This window comes from Epinephelus moara, chromosome 16, assembly GCF_006386435.1.
Source record: "Epinephelus moara isolate mb chromosome 16, YSFRI_EMoa_1.0, whole genome shotgun sequence".
NCBI classification, from domain to species: Eukaryota; Metazoa; Chordata; class Actinopteri; order Perciformes; family Serranidae; genus Epinephelus; species Epinephelus moara.
The window spans coordinates 23,634,348-23,656,637 of NC_065521.1; the positions used below are offsets into that span (position 1 = coordinate 23,634,348).

The following is a 22,290-nucleotide window of genomic DNA, read 5'->3' on the forward strand; positions in this document are numbered from 1 at the left end:
CTCTGTCCCCGGTGCTCATGTGTCACGCAGCTGCGCACCTCCTCCCTGGCGCCGTTGTTTCATTTGCGCCATTTTGTCCGCTCACTTTGTTGATTGGGCTTTAGCGAGCTGTACTAGAGCCAATCAGAGGGAAACCGGACAGCGAAGATACGGTAAGGGAGACCCGATTGAAGGCATTGGTAGTTGTCAGCACGGATTGGTTTGCCATGGACCAACCAAATTACTAACCCAGCTAAATGCAAAAAACTCGAATGGCAGTTTGATTTCGACCGCTGCGTCCCGGGCTGGGTAACTTCTTGTCCCTAATGTTGGCTCCTGTGAGGAAACGTGATCTCTGGTGCTCCATGAGCCTTAAGCTAACGTTAGCTAAAATATCCAATCTCAAACAAAGGGACGGCTGATAACGCCAACGTCCTCCTGTCAGAAAAACGCTGCCTAGCAAACAATCATCATATATCATTAACGATAACCACTATAAAGACTGGCGTTAGCTGTTTACCTGCTAACTGGCCTCCCTGTTATGCTTTGTAGCATTTACACGGCTTTTTAGCTAGCTAGCTGACGTTAGCCTTGTTAGCTCCCACGACAATATCCTGTTAGCAAAACAAGCAAGCCAGCTGCTGACCTATATCATTCAGTGTGGGGTCCATATATCACCTCTAAATCTCATACACAACGTTTTACATATAACGTCATAAATTAGTGTGATGAATGTAAATTATTCGGGACGCTAATGTGTCCCCATTTGTGTAATGTGTAACGTTTTCAAACAATGAGTTTGCAGTAACGTTAAATATAAATTGTAAACACCTTGTTTCCTTTCTGGGTGATCAAAAAGGTTGTGGGTGAATATACATTAAAATATATACCTAAGAATCATACATTTAACGTCAGCTAATACTGTATGTGTCTTTCTTTTGTTTCTAGAGAGGGTTGTGACAATAACAAGCCATGGAGCAGTACACCACTGCCACCACCACTACTGGGGAGCAGATAGTTGTGCAGACTGCCAATGGACAGATCCAACAGCAGGTGAGCTCAGGATTGACTGATAAATTTGGTTTTGCTAAATAAAAGTCTGGTATACCATCAACAGTTAAACCCTCTGCTATAAGATCACAGGTAACAGGTGCCCAATGGATTCCAGATCCAGTCTGTTTTCCTGATATTTGTCTGAGACTGTATTGTTCTATATTATCCTGCCTTGCCTGCAGACACAGGGCACAGTGACGGCTGTGCAGCTGCAAACAGAGGCGCCAGTGGTGACGGCCTCAGGCCAGCAGGTGCAGACACTCCAGGTAGTGGTGTCACCGCCGTCGCCCTGTGTCACTACAGTGTTACAACCTACGAGTTTGCATGCTACAAGCAGGGCTGTTTCTCATGACCCATCTCCGTGCTGTTTGGTTCATCCTCCCTCCCCAGCATGTCTTACAGCTGCCTGAACTGCATGTTCCTCAGCACAGTGTGTTGTGCGTCAGCCTCGGGTTTCTGCTCGTGCTCTCATGACTTCTGTTTGTCTGAGCTGTGTTTGTCTCTTGCTTTTAAAAGCAAGTTATGTAAGTCAGATGTTGTGCTTCTCAGTGAGGACAAAAGCCATTTGAAACATGAGTCATATCAGTGTGTTTTGCAGTTAGCAGAAGTACCAGTGCTGAACAGCATGGATCCTGGCTGTCACTTCTCATCCTCTAGCTATATTTTTCTTATTGTCTAGATGCAAAATGGCAGTGGATTCCTTTCCTCTGGCATTTTTCCTATGGTACAGCTGCTGCCGCAGGCTTTTAGTTGTCCATTGTGGCCACGCACTCATTTATGAATGCTAATTGGACATTCTCTACTTGTCAAGTTGCATATGCAAATGCAAATTCATTTGACCGCAGCATCTTGTCTAATCATGTGCTTTTAAGCAAATCAAGTTTTAATTAACTTTGTGTAACCGTTTGGTTCAGCAGCAGTATTCCAGTAAATACAAAACCACTGAATACAGAGGGTTTGTATTTTGCAATTGTAGCCTGACTAACATAGGCTACAGTTTGGATTTAGTATGGAACCAGATGCCTTCATGTTTGTGTATCCCAAAGCAGAACACATTAAGTACTTATATTCATGATATTGTATCCTGGATGTTGCTGATTTGACATCATTTGCTCGCAGTCCTGTGAGCCACATGTAAGTCATATTAAGGTAACAAGTACTGGCAGTGGTGTTGTAACAGCTTTCTGTATCTCTCTGTAGGTGCAGGGACAGCCTCTGATGGTCCAGGTGAGCGGTGGGCAGCTCATCACATCATCAGGGCAACCAATAATGGTGCAGGCCATGTCAGGGGGACAGGGTCAAACCATAATGCAGGTCCCTGTATCTGGAGCCCAGGGACTGCAGCAGGTAAGAGATAAGGCTCATTTACTAGATTAAGATCTGTATTCAAATTGTACCACATTATCTTGTACAAGGAAGTGGTGTTCTCTGTGTAATAGTACTGGCAGATGTGGAAAGTGGGTGTAGTATTTCAGTATGAGAAGCACAGTGTGACTGGGCTTTATCAGTTTCTTTACACGTTACTTTTGACAAATGCTGCATGCTTGTGAAACTAATTTGAAGTACCAAAAAATAAGTGTTTTCCTGACAGTTTATTCGAGTAGATGTTTGAGGTGACTGCTGTGAAATGTGAATGAGACTGAATTTTCCATCTTATTGAGCCAATCTGTGGTACTTTGTTCATGTGTAGATCCAGCTGGTGCAGCCAGGTCAGATACAGCTGCAGGGTGGTCAGACTCTCCAGCTCCAGGGCCAGCAGGGTCAGCCCCAGCAGATTATCATCCAGCAGCCCCAGACAGCCATCACCGCCGGACAGAACCAGGTGTTAAACTCTGACCAGTGGAATTGCAAATCCTTTTAATCAAATTATTATGAATACTGAGTAACTTCTCTCCTTACTTGTGGTCCCGCAGGGGCAGCAGATAAGCGTGCAGGGCCAACAGGTGGCACAGACGGCTGACGGACAGACCATCGTCTACCAGCCTGTCAATGCAGATGGCACTGTCCTGCAGCAGGGTAAACTCACTTTTCTCCTCCCTTCTCTGTTTGCCTTCTGCTGTGTAGACTTTATGAAGAGGAGCACTGATGAGTTGTCATCTTGCATAAGAACTGTAATGATAATCTCTTCGCAGGAATGATCACCATCCCAGCTGCCAGCTTGGCAGGCGCCCAGATAGTACAGGCAGGGGGTGCCAACACCAACACTACAAACAGCGGCCAAGGCACTGTGACCGTCACCCTGCCCGTCTCCGGTAACATGGTCAATGCAGGTGGAATGGTCATGGTAAGACCCTGTGCAGAGGTACCCAGCATCTTCTTACCTTTTTCTTTTTTAACTCTAGACTCACACAGTGTGGTGGTGGTCACCAAACGTTTTTGTGCTAATCATAACATCCTTTCTCTATCAATCGTAAAACTGCAGAATTGTGGTGTACAAATCTATTTAGATTTTCTTTTAGTAGAATCATATTGTGATGATATGATGAATTGATAATTTGGTGATACTTTAATTCTGTAAAAATTGATCAGAAAGCTGTGAAAATTAACATTATTGGAAGATTTTGATTTTTAGCTTAGTTTTAGTTTAGTTTTTTGAACCATGCTGTTAACTGCAGTTAAAAGTACTGTTCATTTAAAGACCCTAACACCCATTTTCCACTGACATTAGTATTTTCACCTATTTTGCCTGACTAGACCATTCCTAGGATTGTATAGGCTTTCACAGATTATGTTTGACTATGGCTTCTCACTCACCTTTACTGCGCTTGTTATAGCAGGACGACTTTATGATTCTTATTAGTTCTGGATATTTGGTGACCTCATGCAATTACCAGCATAACTCCACCCAGTGTCAGCCTTTAAAGAACTTTATTTAGCTAGAATGACTGAAAACACTTGAATATGCACAGTAACTACTTGCTGATATACATGAATGATTTCCATGCCAGAGGTTCAAAATACCGTGTCTCTGTTTGTGTCTCTCCCACCATCAGATGGTGCCTGGAGGCGGTGCAGTTCCCACAATGCAGCGTATCCCCCTGCCAGGGGCTGAGATGCTGGAGGAGGAACCTCTGTATGTCAATGCCAAACAGTACCACCGCATCCTGAAGCGCAGACAGGCCCGAGCCAAACTGGAGGCTGAGGGCAAGATCCCCAAGGAAAGGAGGGTAAGAGGCTTTATCCATCATCTCACACCACACAAACGGACACGTTGAAGTTCTCTCTCTCACTACCTACTAATTGCAAGCATGCATGTTTTAAGCCCTTGCTCCTCTCTTGACCAGCTACTTGATTATTTTCAGTCAGTCTACAATTTCATATTCGACTCATTCTGTGTATCATCTTGTGCTGTGAAGGTAGCTGTCTATTATGTTGTATTGGGGTTTATAAATACCATGAGACAAGTACGAAAATGCGTTTTGTTTTTTTGGGGTTGGTAAGTGATCTTTCAGCTGGCCATGAGCTGTATGATACAATAAATTTTTCTCTAGCAGAAATACTTACACGAGTCGCGCCACCGTCACGCTATGCAGCGTAAGCGAGGAGATGGAGGACGCTTCTTTTCACCTAAGGACAAGGAGGAAATGGCTTTGGCACTGGCACAGGTGAGACACTGGGTGCAGAAAAATATCACACACATCATCACTCAGTAACAAGAGATATATTCTGACTCAAGCCTGTAAATGTTGTTATAAAATGTCAACTAAGCACTTGAAGTAACAATCTCAAAGATGTTCACATAAATAAATGTCTGTGAAGTTGCTATCTGTCACTGAATGAGGTCACACAATGGCGATTTAACCTAAGGCCCACTAAAGTATTGCAGTATTTATACATTTGCAGTATTAAAAACTGGGTGTCAAAGGTGACATTTGTGGAAAGAAATGCTGGGTGAAGTTATTGCTAATCAAGCAAACCTAACATTTTCTACCGCTGCAGCTTAAAATTAAATTCATTTAACTGGCAAAGCACAAGCTGACAGGAAATACATAGTATTTCCTAATTAGCGTAGCACTTACCACTATCGATCATCAAAAATGCGTATACAAAATAAGTTATGGTCATTTTAGGCATTAGTTGACAGCAGATCAGTTTTAAATAATGCAGATAGCAGTGGAACAAGGAGCTGTGAGATGAAGAGCTGCAGGCAACAGACAGCATACCTCCGACTTACCGAAGTAGCCAGCTCCCTTTAGTGTGCCTGGCTGTCAGCAGACTCATGCTGTGTGCTGCATAAAATCAGATCACAGTTGCTCACAGAATGATTAAAAAAGGCCAATTATTGCCGGACTTCTTTATTCAAACAAAACTAGTTCGTTGCTCTCTCCAGAACTCTGTGACCTGTAGTATTAAAACATTTGCTGTTACCACAGTAACCACAGGTGATGCCAATGACTGAAATCTTTGAGATTGACACTTCATGTGATTAAAAAGAAATGTCACTCTTACTTTGGAATGAAACTCCCTATAATATATTATGGTGACCTCACTGATCCTTTCTCCTCCTCCTCCTCCTCTTCCAGCAACAGCAGGAGGCAGCCCAGGCAGCAGCAGATGAGACGGTGGGGCAGATGATCCGAGTTGCATAGCACTGTGGCCAACATCATCCCTTCTCTCTCTGAACTCTACCCCGCCTGAGACTCTTCATCACAGCTAACCTGATCTGCCACATCTTCTACTCTCACTTTTACTCCCTCCTGCCCAGCTGTCATACACCAAACCACAGCACCACCAGTGGGTTTGTTCTGTTTTCTCTCTACTCCTACACTGGTCTTCCAGGGAGCTGACCATGTGGCTGCAGAGCCTGTGGACTGTTCTGGTCTTCTTCTCAGAAATCGAGGATGCTTCCACCCTCAGCTTATCTGGTAGAGCCTTTTACAGCCAGCTTTTCATTTTCACAAGGATGTGTTTGGACAATAATGAAGCATGAAGTCTTGGATAACCAGGGCTAGTCACACAGAGTAAATACCAGCTGTGAAGCCATGTCAGACCCTGGTCTGTTAAAAAGATGAGAATTTGTCACCAGTGGATATTTGTTGCTTTAAATTTTTTTTGTAAATGGTACAGATGTTGTTGTGTTTTTCAGAGACACTCGTTAAGCATTGGTGTCTCGTATCTTTTATGTGATGCCCTGTATTTTGACATTTCTTTTTTTTTCATCCCATGCACTATGGGGGATGGACTCAGCACCATAAATCCAACCTGCATCCACCGAGCAGAAGCTGAAATGTGATAATAATGTGAAGATATTGTACAGAATTTCTTTTCTTCCCCAGTGTTTATTGGATGTACTTACTAATTTGCCCAATACTGTGGATGCATTTTATACAATTTCGTGGTTAGACATAGTGTTTGTAGGAAAACATGACTGTGTTTTTATCATGACACATTTTTCTCCATGTAGTTATTTCTTCATCGCTCAGTCCACCTAAGTGTTTTTGTTTTTTCATTGTAGATAATAGATTTTTTTACCCATCAGATGCTGTTCTGAAATGTTTTTTTTTATAACAGGAAAAAAAGGTTGGACATTCATGAAACCTATGTCAATTAAATTTTATTAAGCGACTTAAATGGCTCAGTTCTTAACTCTAACTCGGGTTAGTTTACTCTGTCATCAATATTTAATCAATAACATTGCATCATATTTTAAAAATTGATCATATAGTTTGTATTAGGGCTGGCACGGTGGAGTTTTATTGTGGCCAACTGATGTATAGAAAATTTAGGGAAAAATGCTCTAAGTCAAATTCATCTTTAACTTTTTTATTGTGCCTTTTATTTCTTTTTTGGCAAATGAATCGTACCCAAAATACGAGTGAAAGTAGGTTGAGAGAGAGTCTGTAACCATAACTACAAAATAGTACAAAAAGAGCAACTACACTTAATAGATAGTGAAAAGGGAACCAGATGGTGTTGGGTGGAGGAGACGGAGAGAAAGGAAAGAAATGGAAATGGTGGGGGCACTGGATCATCTCCACAATATTATCACATTTGTATTATTAAGATGCAGTTGTAGAGGAAGTATTCAGATCCTCTACTTCAATAAAAGTAGTAATATCACTGTAAAAATACTCTGTTACTTGGCAAGGCATTTTAGCTACAAGGCAATTCAAAAGGACATTTAAATACAATTTAAAAAATGCCATTAAAAGAGTGAAAGAATAGAAAATAAAAATAAGCTAAGACAGTTATGAAACACAGGGTTTAAAGTTACAGTGCAGTGTAAAAGTCCTGCATTGAAAATATTACTTACATAAAAATATAAACGTGCAAGCAGGAGAATGTATTTAAGTATTAAAAGCAAAAGTACTCGGTGCATAAATATTTAAATCAATTTAATGAACTGAAATAATTCAAAGGAAAAACAGGAGACCCTCATGTTTGAGAGGCTGAAACCAGCTCCTTTGTTTTTTTACATACTATTTTGCTGGTTTGACTTGTTTTTTTTATTGTTAAAGACTATTTAAATTATAAAACTTTAATTAATGAATTCTTAAATCTTGAAATGAGGGATGAACAGCGCAACCTCTGAAGTTAAGCACTGTCCCGAACACGGTCTGCCAATCAGACGCTGTAGATTCTAGACGTTGGTACCACTGCCAACCAATCAGAGTGAAGGAGGCGGGACTCCTCCTGTGAGGTTGATACTGCAGCTATTGAATCAGAGCATCTAGGTTACACTTGCACCGACTGACAAGTAGTAACGAGTACATGTAACGTAACCGACCAACGCTCGCGCTACTCTTGATGTGAGAACCGCTCCTCAGCCGTTACTCCTCCGTGTTCCTCCGCACCGCCGGTGACTGGATGATCCCCGCCTACACACACTGCCCACTCGTTCAGGTGACAGCCTCAACACACCCTCCCCCTCGGAGATGGAGCTGTCTGTGGATGGCAGCAGACCTTGAGGACGGAAACAAGTGTCAGTACCGGTGTTTTACAAAGTAGTGAAGATACAGAGCTCGTTAATCTCTCCTAAAGTAGCCTACTTACCGCTCCGTGTCGAGGTCTGGTGGAAGTGCTCCAGCAACGGTCATTTTAAGCCACGAAGCTTAACGGAGAGAGCAAGAAGAGACGACGGGCAGAGCTGACGTTACCGTTAGTCTGAAGAGTCAACCCACAGCCGGCTTTCTGTCTTTCTCCGGTAACAGTCTCAACACCTCCTGGATGCAATGACCGACTCGGTTGTGGACAGCAAGGCGGAGGTGAAACAAGCCACGAAATATGTCAAAGAGACGGAAAACGTCGCGGAGAAATACTCCGCGATGACTGTGAGCAAGAACAGCAGTGATGTGAATATGAACGTTGGGGAAATGCCTTCCGCAGCGTTCACCGCAGTCCCCACACTGAAATCCGTCAAGAAGGTAGGAAACGTGATGCTCGCCATCACTCAGTGGGCAAAGACTGTGTGTCCTGTAGGCAGGCACATGTGAGGAGGATACATCCACCTCGGTACACACTGTGCTGCAGTCAAACTACTGTACAGAAGGCCAAGGGATGCACTGTGTGTTGATGTATTCATAAGGCTCCATCTGCAAGTTGACAGCAGGGAGATTAATGGATGTGATGCTGCAATGTCACGCGTAACAGTAACACATCACACTGAGGGATCCCTCCATCCCAAGCTGAGCGGCTGTGTGCAAAATAATATTTCTATATCAGTCAGATCCCACTAAAGAATCTGAGAAGTTTAGCCACAGAGAAAAGCTTTGCCTCACTGTCTCACATGTGGTCTGAGCAAAGCTTTTACAATGTTTTTACTGAGGTGACAGCATATAATTTAACAGGATTTTAATCATGACTGCATTATTGTTATAATCTGCCTTCATAAAGCCTTCCTGTTTATGTAAATCACAATGTCTACATCATGCCAGCATCCTGTAGACAGGAAGCAACTAAAAGCCAAGTTGAGCTCTTAAACCTCTGATTCAAGGCCTCGGCTAAGTGAAGTAATACATGGCCTAACATACCTGAGCTCAGGGGGGCTGCACGCTACATATGAGGCATTTAATGATGTGTTGGTTTTGCTTCCCGAAGAATTTCAATCCATCAGTTACAAAGCTGAATTCTTTGAAGGTGTGGGGTCGAGAAAATGTCATTTTAAAAGAAAGTATTGTGTCTATACCTAGTAAACTAATCATTATGTTTATGACACCAGACTTGATTTTGCTCAGGGTGTGTGTGTGTGTGCGACTAATAATCATCATTATAAGTAATAAGAAGAGTGTGATAGAAAAGCATTACCAGCACAAGGTCCTGTGAGAAGAGGCCTTGAATTTCTTGGCTGTTACACAACAGCACAGAACAATCATCTGAATAAAAGAGTCCCCTGAGGTGGCAGCTCATATCATTACAGATGATCCACCGTGTGTAACAGCAGGCAACAGGCAGTGGAAGAACATGAAACAGACAGGCATGTTATTTTCTCAGAACTAACCTGCCCAGATATTGAAAAGAAAACTCATTCGCTCTGAGGTTCAGGTTTGGTGATCCTTGAACTGATTGTGGTTATATGAAACTTCTGGTAAACTCTTTTTTTACCAAGACTGCATCACAGACGTGATGATGAAATTCGCTGGGACCTTTTGATGTCTTATCATTGTCACGTTTGCCAATTTGATTGTGGAGCATTTTCCTAACCATCAAGGTGACCTTTAACTTGTGTGTTACCTGTGCTTTGTAGTGGTGCAGTCTGATAATATGACCTGATATGAAAATATAAAGTTACTGGTATATAAGTGAGCAGAAATCCTGATATCCTTATTTTTTATTCACTGTAATGTGTTGTGCTTTTTATTTATAGATACTTATAAATTCTATTTAGGCTGTACAAAATGCATTGCTATGTTTACCATCTCTGTAGTCTTGATACCAGCCTCACACATTCAGTATCAGTTGGTTTCTACGTGCCACATGAAATAATTACGCCTGTTACTGACACGACTGCTGAACTTCATGTAACTTTATATATCTCAGGGGCAAAAGTAGTTGCCACATCTCTTGATGCTGTGTGCTTTATGTTGATCGTGATCCCTTTGCCTGATCACACAGTTTGCGATGTTTGTGACGTCTTTGTCATCTAAAATTTGACATCTAAAATAGTGATTATCAGAAGTGCAAATTACATTGCCAGTTGGTGTTCAGTGATTTGAGTATAAATCAGTCACAAGCCTTGCAGAATCATGAGATGACGTGGTGAGTGGATAAATTTGACAAGTCACGATGACATGCAGCACCCAGCAAACTGCAGTGGCAGAGGAAGGCGACTAATCAAAAGCAAACCAGCAGCACTGGTGACTTAAAGACAGTTAACTGAATATTTGCAGATGAATAATATAATCTCTGGAGGCTGTAAATTATCCCTAAGGTTTATTCTCCTATACATTATGTTGCATTGCTTGTCCTTATGTAACAGTGTTTAGGTGGAACAGTTCACGCCCAAATCTAAAATACATATTTGTCCTGTTACCCGTCGTGCTGTTTATCAAATTAGATTGTTTTGGTGTGACTTGCAGAGTGTTTGAGATATCAACTGTGGAGATGTCTGCCTTCTCTCCAGTATAATGGAACTAGATGACACTCTGCATCTACTCCTAACCCACCTAGCACCACTGAACTAGCTAACATTACAGCTCAGTTGAGGGCACCATTAATGTTTGGATCTCTCTTGTGCATGAGTAGATGCACGCTTCCTTTTGTGTGGTGATTGAATTGGCGGATGTAGTTCAGTAGAAAGAAAATAGTTCCTACACAAAACTGCTCACAACAAGGTCTGTGGATTATCTTGAGTATCTGGGTCATGATTTCTGGACAGAGAAATTGCTGTTGAGTTTTTTTAAATGTATTTTTTGGCACTTAGGGCACCATAACCGAGTCCCATCTAGTTCCATTATATTAGAGAGAAGGCAGACATCTCTATGGCTGATAGCTCCAACACTTGGCAGCTTACACCAAAACAATCTAGCTTGATAAATAGCACTATGGTAAGTTACTGTCCCTATAAAAATCATGATAGATTTGAATGAATGTTTCTGACAGTCTCAACAAAACATAAAAATCAACGTAGAATTATGTTCACAAGAGGTGGACAAAATAATCAGCACAATAAAAATATCTATTTTCCCAGCAGCGGGGCTCACACACTTCAGAATATTAGCTCCGACCCCCCATCTGACGAGGCAATAATGTGTGGACTGCGAGTCGCCTCAGGGAGCCTGATTGAAAACATATTGGATGGTAGGAATGTTCACTCCGCTTATGAAAACAAAGCCTTGTGTTATGAATAAATGTGAGAGCGCGGTGTCAAACAGAGCCACCTGTTTGCATGGAAAAAATGAATGAGTAAAACAAATAGTGCAAATGACTGGGAAACAAGATAAAACTAATTAAAATCACAGAGAATATCATACATGAGAAAGAAGAGCTGCATGTCAGTTGAAGTTCGGGGGCTGGTGCGTTGTCAAATTATTGACTGAGAGGTGCCGCAAACAAAAACAATTAATTCTACAAAATTAAATGTGTGTGTACGTGTGTGTGTGGGTGAGTCAAAACACGCCACTACTCTGCCTTCTCTCTCTCTGAATCAATCCAGCAGTTACACAATACGCCCCCCTGGGAGCAGGACTCGCTCGCTGTGAATTTGTTCATGCATCATCATCATTTTTGTCTGATCCCTGCGGGGCTGTTTTACATAGATTCTCCAAAATGTTGGTACCGTATTTGCACAATCTCATCTTGTTTGTCTGCCAACATTATGGCAAAGTTTTGTGAAGGTCAAATGCAGATTTTCTTTTCCCCTGGCAGCTTAAAATAAAGGTATGGAGAGGTACAGAAAATGATATAAAAAGAAATCTACTCAATTCAGATTCAGACCTTTGTGTTGAAAAGTAAAACTAACTGAGAGTCAGACTCGGAGGGCAAATCTTTTTTTTTTTTTTTTTTTTAAATCTTAAAGCCTACACTGTGTGTATTATTTCACACTATGGGGCTTTAAGGCCACCTATAGCTATTTTTAAAAGAGAACACTGACAACAGTCTCTTTCAAGTTTAGCGAGACTCAGTGTGCCGCAGCCCACACAAGTACAGCACTGTGTTTGTACCACAGTGTGACCCATATTAACATTGAGGGAAAAGTCACCATAAGCTGAGAAATATAACACATCCATACTGACTAGCTTCATCGTATCCCCACTGTGTTCTTAGTCGTGCCTTTTGGTATTTACTGTAAAAACACTCTGGTTTAACTGTAGTATTTGTGTCCAGCATTCTGGCTTTTATCTCATTCTACCGTTTTAGGAGCAAAATGATATTGTAGATGTTCATGTGTCTGTTTATGAAATATGGTTGTGGGTTATCTTGATATTCATTGAAGATTTAGGTGTATGGTAATGAGTGGAAGCTATGGTTTGTGCTAAAGGTCACATAGTCCTGGAGGAAGGATTAGCATGGCGTATGTTTTTTGCACAACACCATGTAATCCGTCATGCATGCGTTGATCTAAACAGGCGCCTCTGCAGACAAAAGTAAACACAGTGATTTAAGAATGAGACCCGTATGAAGAGCTTCACTTCTTTGACTTCGACTTTGCTTTGTCTAAACATAATTTGTGCTCAGTTAAATCAGAGAAAAATCCTCCAGGCCTTATTTCTTTAACTTTTTGAACGTGCCCACTGTGAGTTATCAGTATGCAAAGATCTATGTGGATTACACTGGATGTCTTTCCAGTTAGATGGCGCTGCGGAGCACCAGTGATGTCCGGCTAAGTAGTTAACGCATCTTATGCCAGGCCCACATTGAACCCTTTACACCGCCTGCTGACAGTCACACCACAGCTTAAGTCTGTGACCTGGCCTGCTATCTAAGAGAGAAAGGGTATTTTTAGCCGTAGGATGGAGGACTGGATGGGCCGCTTATTGATGCAGCAGAAGGCTAATGGAAACAGGGTTTAATTCCTCCTGTCAATCCCCTTTTTATTTAGTACTCCAAATCAGGAGTACAGCCTGAAAGTAAAAGCTGCAGCAGATGTGTTTTGTGCCTGTGTGTGCGTATGTGATTTCTCCTCTGTTCGCATTTCTTCTGTGTGTATGAGCATATCTGAATCTTCTGACATTTGCCCTCTCAGCACTTAAAGCATGAAGTACAACCTACTGACTTTAGCAGCTGGTTGTCAAGGGCAGAACCAGAGTGAAAGAGAAAGACGGAGAGAGAGAGAGAGTGAGAGGCCTAGGGAGAAAGGGAAGGCTGATTTGCGCTGAGCCTCTCTCTCTCTCCCTCTCTCTGTCCAGGTTGGCCATTAGAAATCATGATAATAGGTGGGAACCTCCCCCCGGCTCTGCCTGGGAGTGTTCTGGGATAATAGCATCAGGGACACCTAGTACCATCACACAGAGGACACACAGGCACAGGGAAGTAGGCTGGAAAACTGGAGAGTGACTGGCAGCCATGGCACACAAACATGGGCACGGGAGAGAAAGGGTGAGTCGCTATTATTGCATCACCGGGACGTCATCCAACACACTTATTCTTAAAGATACTGCATATCCCACACACATGTGCCAAAGTTACTTTTGTCATGTTAAAACTTTTCTTACTTTTGTTATGTTGAATGACTATCTTATGCAATGCAATGTAGACCACACAGAAGTGTTTTCCTTTGACTTGCAACAAAAGTGTTCAGTTGAGTGCAGGCAAGTACAGTCTTCTCCTCAAAAGGCCAAGTGTATCCACTGAGCTCAACTTCGGGATAGTTTACTGTGTCAGAGTAGCAGAACTAGAATTCTGTCTTAAGTAACACTTCATCATGAACAAGATCTCTCTTATTGTCCTTTAATTCCTCCTTTCCTTAGAGAAGGAGTTTCTGATTTTGATGTCTGTGGATTTGGGGCAAGAACAATGCAGAAATTCAAGAGACTGTGCAAAAACTGATGCAAAGCAAACATAAAAGAGCTATTTTGCAAGTGTGTGAGACAGAGCACACTCTCAATTGTGAAAACAGAGACATGCAGAGATCCCCCCAGTTCACTGTCTCACAAGCTTCTTGAGTTTCTTTATCCTAACACAGTAGATGTTGAAGGTGTCACTGCATATGGCAGGATGGATTGTGAGATAAGTTACAACTGTTTTAGCCAATTATAGATTTATTATACAGTTAACTTTCATTTTAAATGACTTGCGTAGTAGTTACCTTTACATTTTTCAAATTTAAGGTGAAAATGTAGCCATTAAGTTTCAAGTAAAGTGCAAGTAGTATGGCTATGTGAAGCTATTTCCCTCAGGAGTCTCAAATGATGCTGGTGTTGCTCCTTATGAACCCCATTCAATCAGTTTCCGGTAACATTTGTGTGGTGACTACCAGGTTACTGAGTCATGCATGCTAGTTGCACCCAGCTGTGAGTGGAAACAATTTCTTTACGTTTAGTCTTGCTTTTATGTCAGAACTCTTCATTGTCACAACCATCAACACTAAGCTTCACCTATGAGACGTGGATGTAGACTGGTGTCTGTATATACAGTGTACATGTCACTGAAATGTTACCCTCACTCACTGTTGTTAGTCTGGCTTTTATGTGCTCCCGGATTTATCATCTGTGTGTTGTGTCAACTCTGCTGGCCGGCATGTTAGTTTTTAGTCCAAACACATTGTATGGACATTTAAAATAAGAGAACAATGAAATCCCACAGCACTGTTGCAATGAATGGAAATATTTTAATGGGTTTACCACTGAGACAAAGACAGTGTTTAAAGGCACTGTTAACCCTAAAATAAAAAATACATATTTTCTCGCTTACCTGTAGTGGTATTTATCAGTCGGTCTAGATTGGTTTGGCATGAGCTGCTGAGTGTTTGATATCAGCCATAGAGACGTCTGCCTAGCACAAGTTGGTACTCAGCTTGTGGTGCTTAAAGCGCCAAAAAATACATTTGATAAACTCAACAGTAATGTCTCTTTTCTAGAAATCATGACCCGGTTATCCAAGATAATCCACAGACCTTGTTGTGAGCAGTTTCATGTAGAAACTGTTTTCTTATACAGAGCTGCACCCACCAACCGTGTCACAGTGCAGAAAGAAGAATGCGTCTACTTCTATCTTACCTAGCAGCAGAGAACGACATTAATGTTTACATCTTGCATTATCACCAGCATGAGTCTTTCGTCCATGAGTAGATTTACGCTTCTGTCTGTGTGGTGATACAGTTGGCTTGTGTAGTTCTGTAGAAAGAAATTAGTTCCTACGTGCAACTGCTCACAACAAGGTCTGTGGAATATTTTGAGTAATCAGGTCATTACTATTGTAAAGGGAATTTCTGTTGATTTTTTTGAGCACCACAAGCCGAGTGCCATCTAGTTCCATTATATTGGAAAGAAGGCAGACATCTGTACGGCCGATATCTCCAACACTCATATGTATTCTTGATTTTGGGGTGAACTGTCCCTTTAATGAGAGGAACAAAGCTGTGTAGAAATTTAAGGATAGCAATAGCAAAAGTCAAATAATCAGGAATTAGAAAGTCTAAGCATGAAGAAAGCCTTTTAACATCCTCCACAATAAAAGTGCACGTAAACCATCAGTATAAAAACATTAATATCGTGAGAACTTACTTCAACACATTTTCACTCAACAGCCATGACAAGGAAAGAATGAAGGAACACAGGATGAAATAATTCAAGTAAAAACGTGCAAATGTACATGTCGAAAGTCCAACCCCCTTTAATGCAGGACATTACATGGTGTGACATTATAGTGTTGTGAGAATGACAACGTTTGAGCTTGGAGTTGGTCCAACACACTTGCCACTAAGCCACTAAGACACCTGTAGGATTTCTTGGAAAGTCAGAGCATTGCAGGTCTTTGTGCAACACCTAATCAGGCTTTTACATTGGTTTAAAAGTGTCTTTTATGCAAGATAAAGTTGCTAAACCTGCAGTAGTGGATCTGTTTTCGGCAGCATCAGTGTTTGCCAGATATGATATTGAGTTTGGAAGATGATGATGAATGAAAGTCAAAGCCATAGGGCCTAAAACTAAAGGACGTACAGAGGTATAGACCTGAAACTCACCTGCAGACTTCCTATTTAAGTAAAATGCTGAGTAACTTATCTACGTGTGACCCTGTGTCTCTCACAGGCCTATTTATTTATAGCGCCAGGTGTAAGCCCACCTGGGCTTCTACGTATGTGAAAATAAAATATCTCTGCATCCAGTTTTAGATTGTTTGTGACTTCTCTGTAATTTTTGTTAAGATCAGTGTAGTTGGATACTTCTGTAACTAATAACTTTACTGTCTGAGTGACCCAGTTTACCAAAAGACCTGACAGTTTGGACTCCCTACTATTTCTGATGTTGACAACTGACTGTTGTCTGCTAGTGCAGCCAGACTGTTACAGTTTCAGGGTGTTAAAATGACACTTAGTGGATTTGTCAGATCCTTAGTCTACTTGTAGCCTGCCAAGCTCTAAATAGAGCCAAATTCACTGGAAGCGTTGGCTTTTATTTAACAGCTGAATGATAAGATTTTTTTTTTTTTTTAAATTGAATCAGTGTATTTGGTTTGCTACAGCAACCCCAAAGGCTGGACAGTTGAAGCTTTAATCTTCTGTTAAAGGCTAGCTTAGAAAATAGCCATGCTGGCTGTGTGCTGATCCACTTTATGTGTTTCCAGGTCTTTGATCTTGGGCCCTTTGAAGGGTTGGGTTGACACGATGAACCACACCAACAACTGAAGCCTGTGTATTTGAACAAAGCATAAATCACGGAGCAGGAGGGAGCATCTAAAAATAGGCATCAGCTCTCTTCTTCCTGATCCACCTGTGATTTATTATAACAGACTCAGGTGATTTACCTTTGAAAGGAAACAGCAGAATGAGTCCAAATATAACTAAAACAGTGTGAACAAATTACCATAAGCATGTAACTGAGTCTGTACTATTTGTTCCTCGCTCCCCTGGGTTCATTGTTTACACTTAATCAGTGCAAACAGTCCTAACGCTAAGTCAGTGATATGTGGTTTTTATTTGCTTGTCATGTTAACATTGTGCATTGTTTTGTTCTGCTTCCCTCCAGATCCAGTTTGCGAACACTGAGGACAAACAAGAGTTCAGCAAGTACCCCACCAAGGCCGGCCGCCGCTCCCTGTCTCGGTCCATCTCGCAGTCCTCTACAGACAGCTACAGCTCAGGTACTGCACACCTGAATGTTTCATTACACTTCCATGAGAGGTTAAAATACCCACTGACAGTAATTATGATTCCTGTTGAGACTGAGGGGCACTGTAGGACCTCTACTCACAAATGTTTATACTAACTGTTTTTGTGTTCATTTAAAAAAAAAAAAAACAGATGAACTTTATGTGTCCATTTTAAAGTCCAAATCACCTTTGGAATTAAGTATCTACACGCATTCACAAATGCAGCACATAAGCATACATATTTAATAGATCTGTACAGTATGTGGCCTTTAAGCCTCCACCCAGGCCATAGCTCTGACCAGAGGCACTATGTTTTCAGTTTGTCTGTCCATCCCATTCTCGTGAACGCTATATCTCAAGGAGGCCTTGAGGGAATTCCCTTAAATTTGGCACAAACGTCAACATGAACTCAACGAAGAGCTGATTAGAATTTGGAATTTGCCATACCGCAAGAATTCAGAGCTAACTTTGACAAAATTTCACACAAATGTTTAACAGAGCAAAATGATGAAGTGATTACATTTTATATCCAAACGGTCAAAGGTCAACTTCACTGTGACATCATTATGTTCCGCAAAAACATTTTTCTGGCCATTAGTCAACACCATAACTCAGCAACAGAAGGGGAGACATTTGGTCAGATGCTGAATTGGTGACACCGATTTCACCCTGAAACTGTGCTTACTGTAGAAATCCTCTGTACGTGAAGCATCCACGTTTTAAAATTTGAAGCTTCTTTGCAACAACATCCACATTTAAAGCATCGTCTACTGACATTGCTGCGTATGAGTCTGTACAGACATGCATGTAAACTGTAATTGCAACTTGACTCGTGAAAGCATACAACGGCAACGTGTTAATTCCAGTTTTTGAAATTGTTATTGTGATGTCAACTTGCGTGATAATCACATCATGAAAGACTGTGATAGAGCACACAGGGATTTTTTGTGTTAGCTGGAAGAGTGTATTGATAGAAAACTGCACTTTGAAGTGTAGCTACCATTCTTTTTTTATCGGTGCAGTTTGTGTTCAGTTCAGTGTTCAATAATTTAGTTTAAGAATGTTGGTTATTTCCTTTCATTTAATTCAACAAGCAATTGAATGTTCTAACAGTATACCAAAGGCAGCAGAAAAGCAGAACTTATTTCACTTTAATAAATGTTTACTGCAAGCAATATTGTTATTGCAGTATTCAACAACATAATCACATACTGCATATTTTCCTCTTATTGTTCAGCCCTAATATTTGCATAAAAGTGCATATACAGACACAAGTAGACCAAGGCCTGGCCGATATGTTGAGCAACAAGAAATGACAGTACAGAGATGCCAAATTGGGTTTGAGGTAATTTAGGAACAGTATTTATTTTCCATGTGTAACATATCTTTCTTAGTATGTATCTTGTTCACAGTTCTTAAAGAAAATATATTTAAGCTATTCATATGTAGATTGTTGTTTATATTATTCAAACAGTTACTTTCAGCCAACATATCCACATTAAATTGTTTTAAACTCTCAAATATTAACATCAATTTAGGCCTCAAAAATCCATTATTAGACTGTTTATACACACAAGTGCACTCTTTGTTGCAATAAACATATACATGTACAGTATATACAGTATACACAGACACATACACAGAGGAAACACACTCACAGGCTCCGCCCCACACACAATGGTTTGAAGCATGTATTTCATAATTGGCTCTTTTGTATGCTTTTCCACAATAGTGACCTTTTGTGTTCTCCGTTTCACAGCTGCATCCTACACCGACAGCTCTGATGATGAAACCTCCCCCAGGGACAAAGCCCAGGTCAACACTCACGGCAGCAGTGACTTCTGTGTGAAGAACATTAAGCAGGCCGAATTTGGCCGCCGTGAAATCGAAATTGCAGAACAAGGTATATCTGACCTCACGGGCACACGGGGGTTTCAACAACTACAGTTTTTTTTCCATTTCTCAATTTTTAGCAGAGGATTTTGGTAGTGTTTGGTGTCTTATGGATTCTCTTTCACTCGTGTACCTGCCGTATCAGTCTTGATTTCACAGTTTCTGTCTGTGATTTTGTTGTGATAAAGTCGTATAAGAGACTCGGTATCATTATCATTAATACAAAGAGAGCTTTGTGCTACCTGTTGTGACTTTGTTCCCAGATACGTATCACATGACATCTTTTCTGCTGCTTAGACACTATTTGATAAACGGCCCTCTCCTCCTGATTTCAAAATGTGACCTGAGGCTGGGACAGTGTCAATATTATTCTGGAAACATGATCAGAGCTCTGTCTCTTTTTTCTTTTCATCACGTCTTACTTATTTAATTCTTTTACCTCTTCTCCCATCTCAGGCCTTTTAGTTTTTTGTATACTCCCAGGCTCCAAATCTGTCTTTCTGGCTGTTTACATTGGCCATGTGAGTGATCCGTAGGCGTGCATGCTTGACGAGTGTTCTCCAGGCCTGAAGCCTGGGTGGCAACAGCTGTTGCTGACATTGTTGTTTAATCAGTCTTCATTTTACAGCCATTTACTGCACATCCACCTTGTAGAAAGGGCTTATTTTTGCGTTCAAAACGGCCCATCATTCTTCTCTCTCCCAACACGAAACCTGACCTTTATGTCCTTTCAGCTTACACTGACTTGTGCTCAATCTGTCCCTCTGCAGACATGTCTGCCCTGATCTCCTTGAGGAAGAGAGCCCAGGGGGAGAAGCCACTGGCTGGGGCCAAGATAGTGGGCTGCACCCATATCACTGCTCAGACTGCAGTACGTCCTCTCATTCTGTTCATAGTAGATCACTGTGACAATTCATGTCCCTCACTTCTTTACCTTTGCTACCTGCTCATGTATCTGAATTTCCCGTCTTAGGTCCTGATCGAGACTCTGGTAGCCCTCGGGGCACAGTGTCGCTGGACTGCCTGCAACATCTACTCCACTCAGAATGAGGTGGCTGCTGCTCTCGCTGAAACAGGTAAACTCCTCTCCTCTCGAAGGCTGGCGTTACATGTGAAATATTTTCTTGCAACTTGGTTTGCAGCCAAATCTCATCAGAGAATCAGTTCATAAATGACAAGAACACATCATTATTATAATGTACTGCCAGGTTACGTACAAGGGGTTATGTGCAGCTTTGAAAAGTGAAGCCGATGTGAAGGTGCCTTAAAGCTGCACCCTTTCCAATGGCCAGCAGGGGGCGACTCTACTGGTTGCTTCTACTTCTCACTTGATTTATTACCTTAGTAAACATTTTCCTGAGGACTTTATGGTCTTAATCACTAGTTTCAAGTCTTCTTCAGTACAACATGATGTGAATTTTGTAAAATATGGTCCCATTTAGTGTCAAATAGACGATAAAGCAGGGTATGCTTCAGGGCGTAGCTACCTTGTGATTTTTTCTCATGTTTTTAGACAGATCTACCCCTTGTTCCTCCACAGCTCCGCCCTCACTTCTGGCTTCAAAAAAACAAGATGGCCTTGGCCAAAATGCCAGACTCAAGGGTTCCGAACAGTAGTTTACAAACCAATGGATGAGGCATGTTGGCTACGTCCACTTCTTTTATACAGTCTCATGGTTTGTGGATCAGCATTAGATAGAAAGCATTATATTTCTGACAATTAAAGACTAATAACATCAGGAAAGGTTTCTGTCAGCTAAAAATAAGCTTTTTATGGATCGATTTGTTAACCATAATGGATGTCTACAACGCATTGAAAAGTGTTGTATGTATTTTGATTTTGGTTGAAACAGTTTGTGTTATAGTAAAGTCTAAACCCTGATGCAAAGCATAAAGCAGCCCATGTGTGCATGCTGTGCGTTCACCGTGTAATGTTCCCCTAATGGACCTGTTGCTCATGCAGCTGTCCAGCCCTCCTGTCCTCTGATGTCTGTCTTTGCTAAGAGGAGTGTGTGTTTTGTGTCCTGCAGGGGTACCTGTGTTTGCATGGAAGGGTGAGTCAGAGGATGACTTCTGGTGGTGCATCGATCGCTGTGTCAACACGGAGGGCTGGCAGGCCAATATGGTACCAACCTGACAATCCCATGACACATTTAACACTAATCTTAGACGGTTATATTTTATCTGTTTTATCGCTGGGCTCTACTGAGCTATCATTGATTTTGAAGGCTATCATTTATGCTGTTAACTCTCCTGTGTTTGTCCTTAGATCTTGGATGATGGTGGAGATTTAACCCACTGGGTTTACAAGAAGTATCCCAGTGTCTTCAAGAAGGTGCGGGGCATTGTGGAGGAGAGTGTCACTGGAGTGCACAGGTGAGATGGGGCTTAGTGTCTGTTTCTGTAGTTTGGGCCACCACTTGAGACACAGGGGCTCCATTTGATGTTGATGAGTAAAGTGTGGGTGGTGGCCAAAGCTGTGACTGCTGCCAAAAATATAAGAATTATAGAATCGATCTTTTAACCACCAAGAAATCACAAAATTGATATGTCTGTGGGCCGGCTCATGACAGCCCTTAATGGACTATAAATAATAAAGACTGTGGCAATATCTTGTGAGTTATTCATATTGATCTGATGCAGGGAGTTATTTTATGGTTGTTTTGTGCCGTAGGAAAGTAAAATCTTGCTTCCTGTTCCAGAAATAGCCTAAACAAAACTGAATTTCTAAAATAGTACAGACAGTAAACAGTAAACTGACAGTAAACAGACTGTTCAGAGTGGACAGACATATATTGGTCCTCTTCTATCGCTCCTTTGTGGAGAGTGTTTTAACTTTCTGTTTCTAATGCTTGGCATTTTTCATTGTCACTAAACAATAAAAACAAACTGCATAAGATTGCCAGTCTGCCAGTCCAATAAGATTACTGGACAGCAGCAACACTGCATGACGATGATGGTGAGTCCCAAGTGGTGAGAAAAGGTCGGGCGATTAATACATACAGAGATTTCCCAAAAGGACTGCTATCTATCTATCACCCATCATCCATCCATCTATTCCCTTTCATACTCCATATATTCCACTTATCCCACATAGGTAGTTTGACCATGTGACTGCTGTTCCTTTTCTTTTAATGCAGTTTGTATTTTGCATATGTCTTCATGAATTTTGAAACCATT

The 22,290-nt window shown here is 41.4% G+C and overlaps 2 protein-coding genes and 1 long non-coding RNA gene across 17 annotated transcripts in view; 2 read left to right on the forward strand and 1 right to left on the reverse strand.

Moving 5' to 3' along the window:
• On the forward strand, positions 1 to 6,597 carry nfyal (nuclear transcription factor Y, alpha, like). 13 transcript variants are annotated; one of them, XM_050064538.1, is made up of 10 exons: positions 1 to 152; positions 928 to 1,032; positions 1,215 to 1,301; positions 2,233 to 2,379; positions 2,723 to 2,854; positions 2,946 to 3,048; positions 3,165 to 3,334; positions 4,026 to 4,199; positions 4,524 to 4,637; positions 5,556 to 6,597. In XM_050064538.1, the coding sequence occupies exons 2-10, from the start codon at positions 952 to 954 to the stop codon at positions 5,619 to 5,621; spliced, it is 1,074 nt and encodes a 357-aa protein (XP_049920495.1). In that variant the 5' UTR covers positions 1 to 152; positions 928 to 951; the 3' UTR covers positions 5,622 to 6,597. The 13 variants fall into 13 exon arrangements, with proteins under 13 accessions (XP_049920495.1, XP_049920499.1, XP_049920501.1 ...); XM_050064542.1 differs by having other exon boundaries at positions 4,527 to 4,637; XM_050064544.1 differs by having other exon boundaries at positions 3,165 to 3,316.
• LOC126402509 (uncharacterized) lies at positions 6,148 to 8,155 on the reverse strand. The gene is made up of 2 exons (XR_007571230.1): positions 8,026 to 8,155; positions 6,148 to 7,935 (listed from the first exon to the last, which is right to left on the reverse strand). It is a non-coding gene; the product is annotated as an uncharacterized LOC126402509 (long non-coding RNA).
• ahcyl1 (adenosylhomocysteinase-like 1) overlaps positions 7,930 to 22,290 on the forward strand; it is a 22,266-nt gene continuing 7,905 nt past the window's right edge. For 2 of the 3 annotated variants that reach the window (XM_050064535.1, XM_050064536.1), the window contains exons 1-7: positions 7,930 to 8,396; positions 17,094 to 17,208; positions 18,977 to 19,120; positions 19,881 to 19,981; positions 20,084 to 20,186; positions 21,141 to 21,235; positions 21,380 to 21,486. In XM_050064535.1, the coding sequence (XP_049920492.1) occupies positions 8,205 to 8,396; positions 17,094 to 17,208; positions 18,977 to 19,120; positions 19,881 to 19,981; positions 20,084 to 20,186; positions 21,141 to 21,235; positions 21,380 to 21,486 (857 nt within the window). In that variant the 5' untranslated portion in view covers positions 7,930 to 8,204. Of the gene's footprint in view, positions 8,397 to 13,414; positions 13,507 to 17,093; positions 17,209 to 18,976; positions 19,121 to 19,880; positions 19,982 to 20,083; positions 20,187 to 21,140; positions 21,236 to 21,379; positions 21,487 to 22,290 lie in introns of those variants that run through there. The other variant, XM_050064537.1, reaches the window with a different exon arrangement.

Coding starts and splice junctions, on each gene's coding strand:
- nfyal (XM_050064538.1), top strand. CDS start 952: ATGGAGCAGTACACCACTGCCACCACCACTACTGGGGAGCAGATAGTT. Junction 2,855..2,945: donor TCACCGCCGGACAGAACCAG/GTGTTAAACTCT, acceptor GTGGTCCCGCAG/GGGCAGCAGATAAGCGTGCA. Junction 4,200..4,523: donor AGATCCCCAAGGAAAGGAGG/GTAAGAGGCTTT, acceptor ATTTTTCTCTAG/CAGAAATACTTACACGAGTC.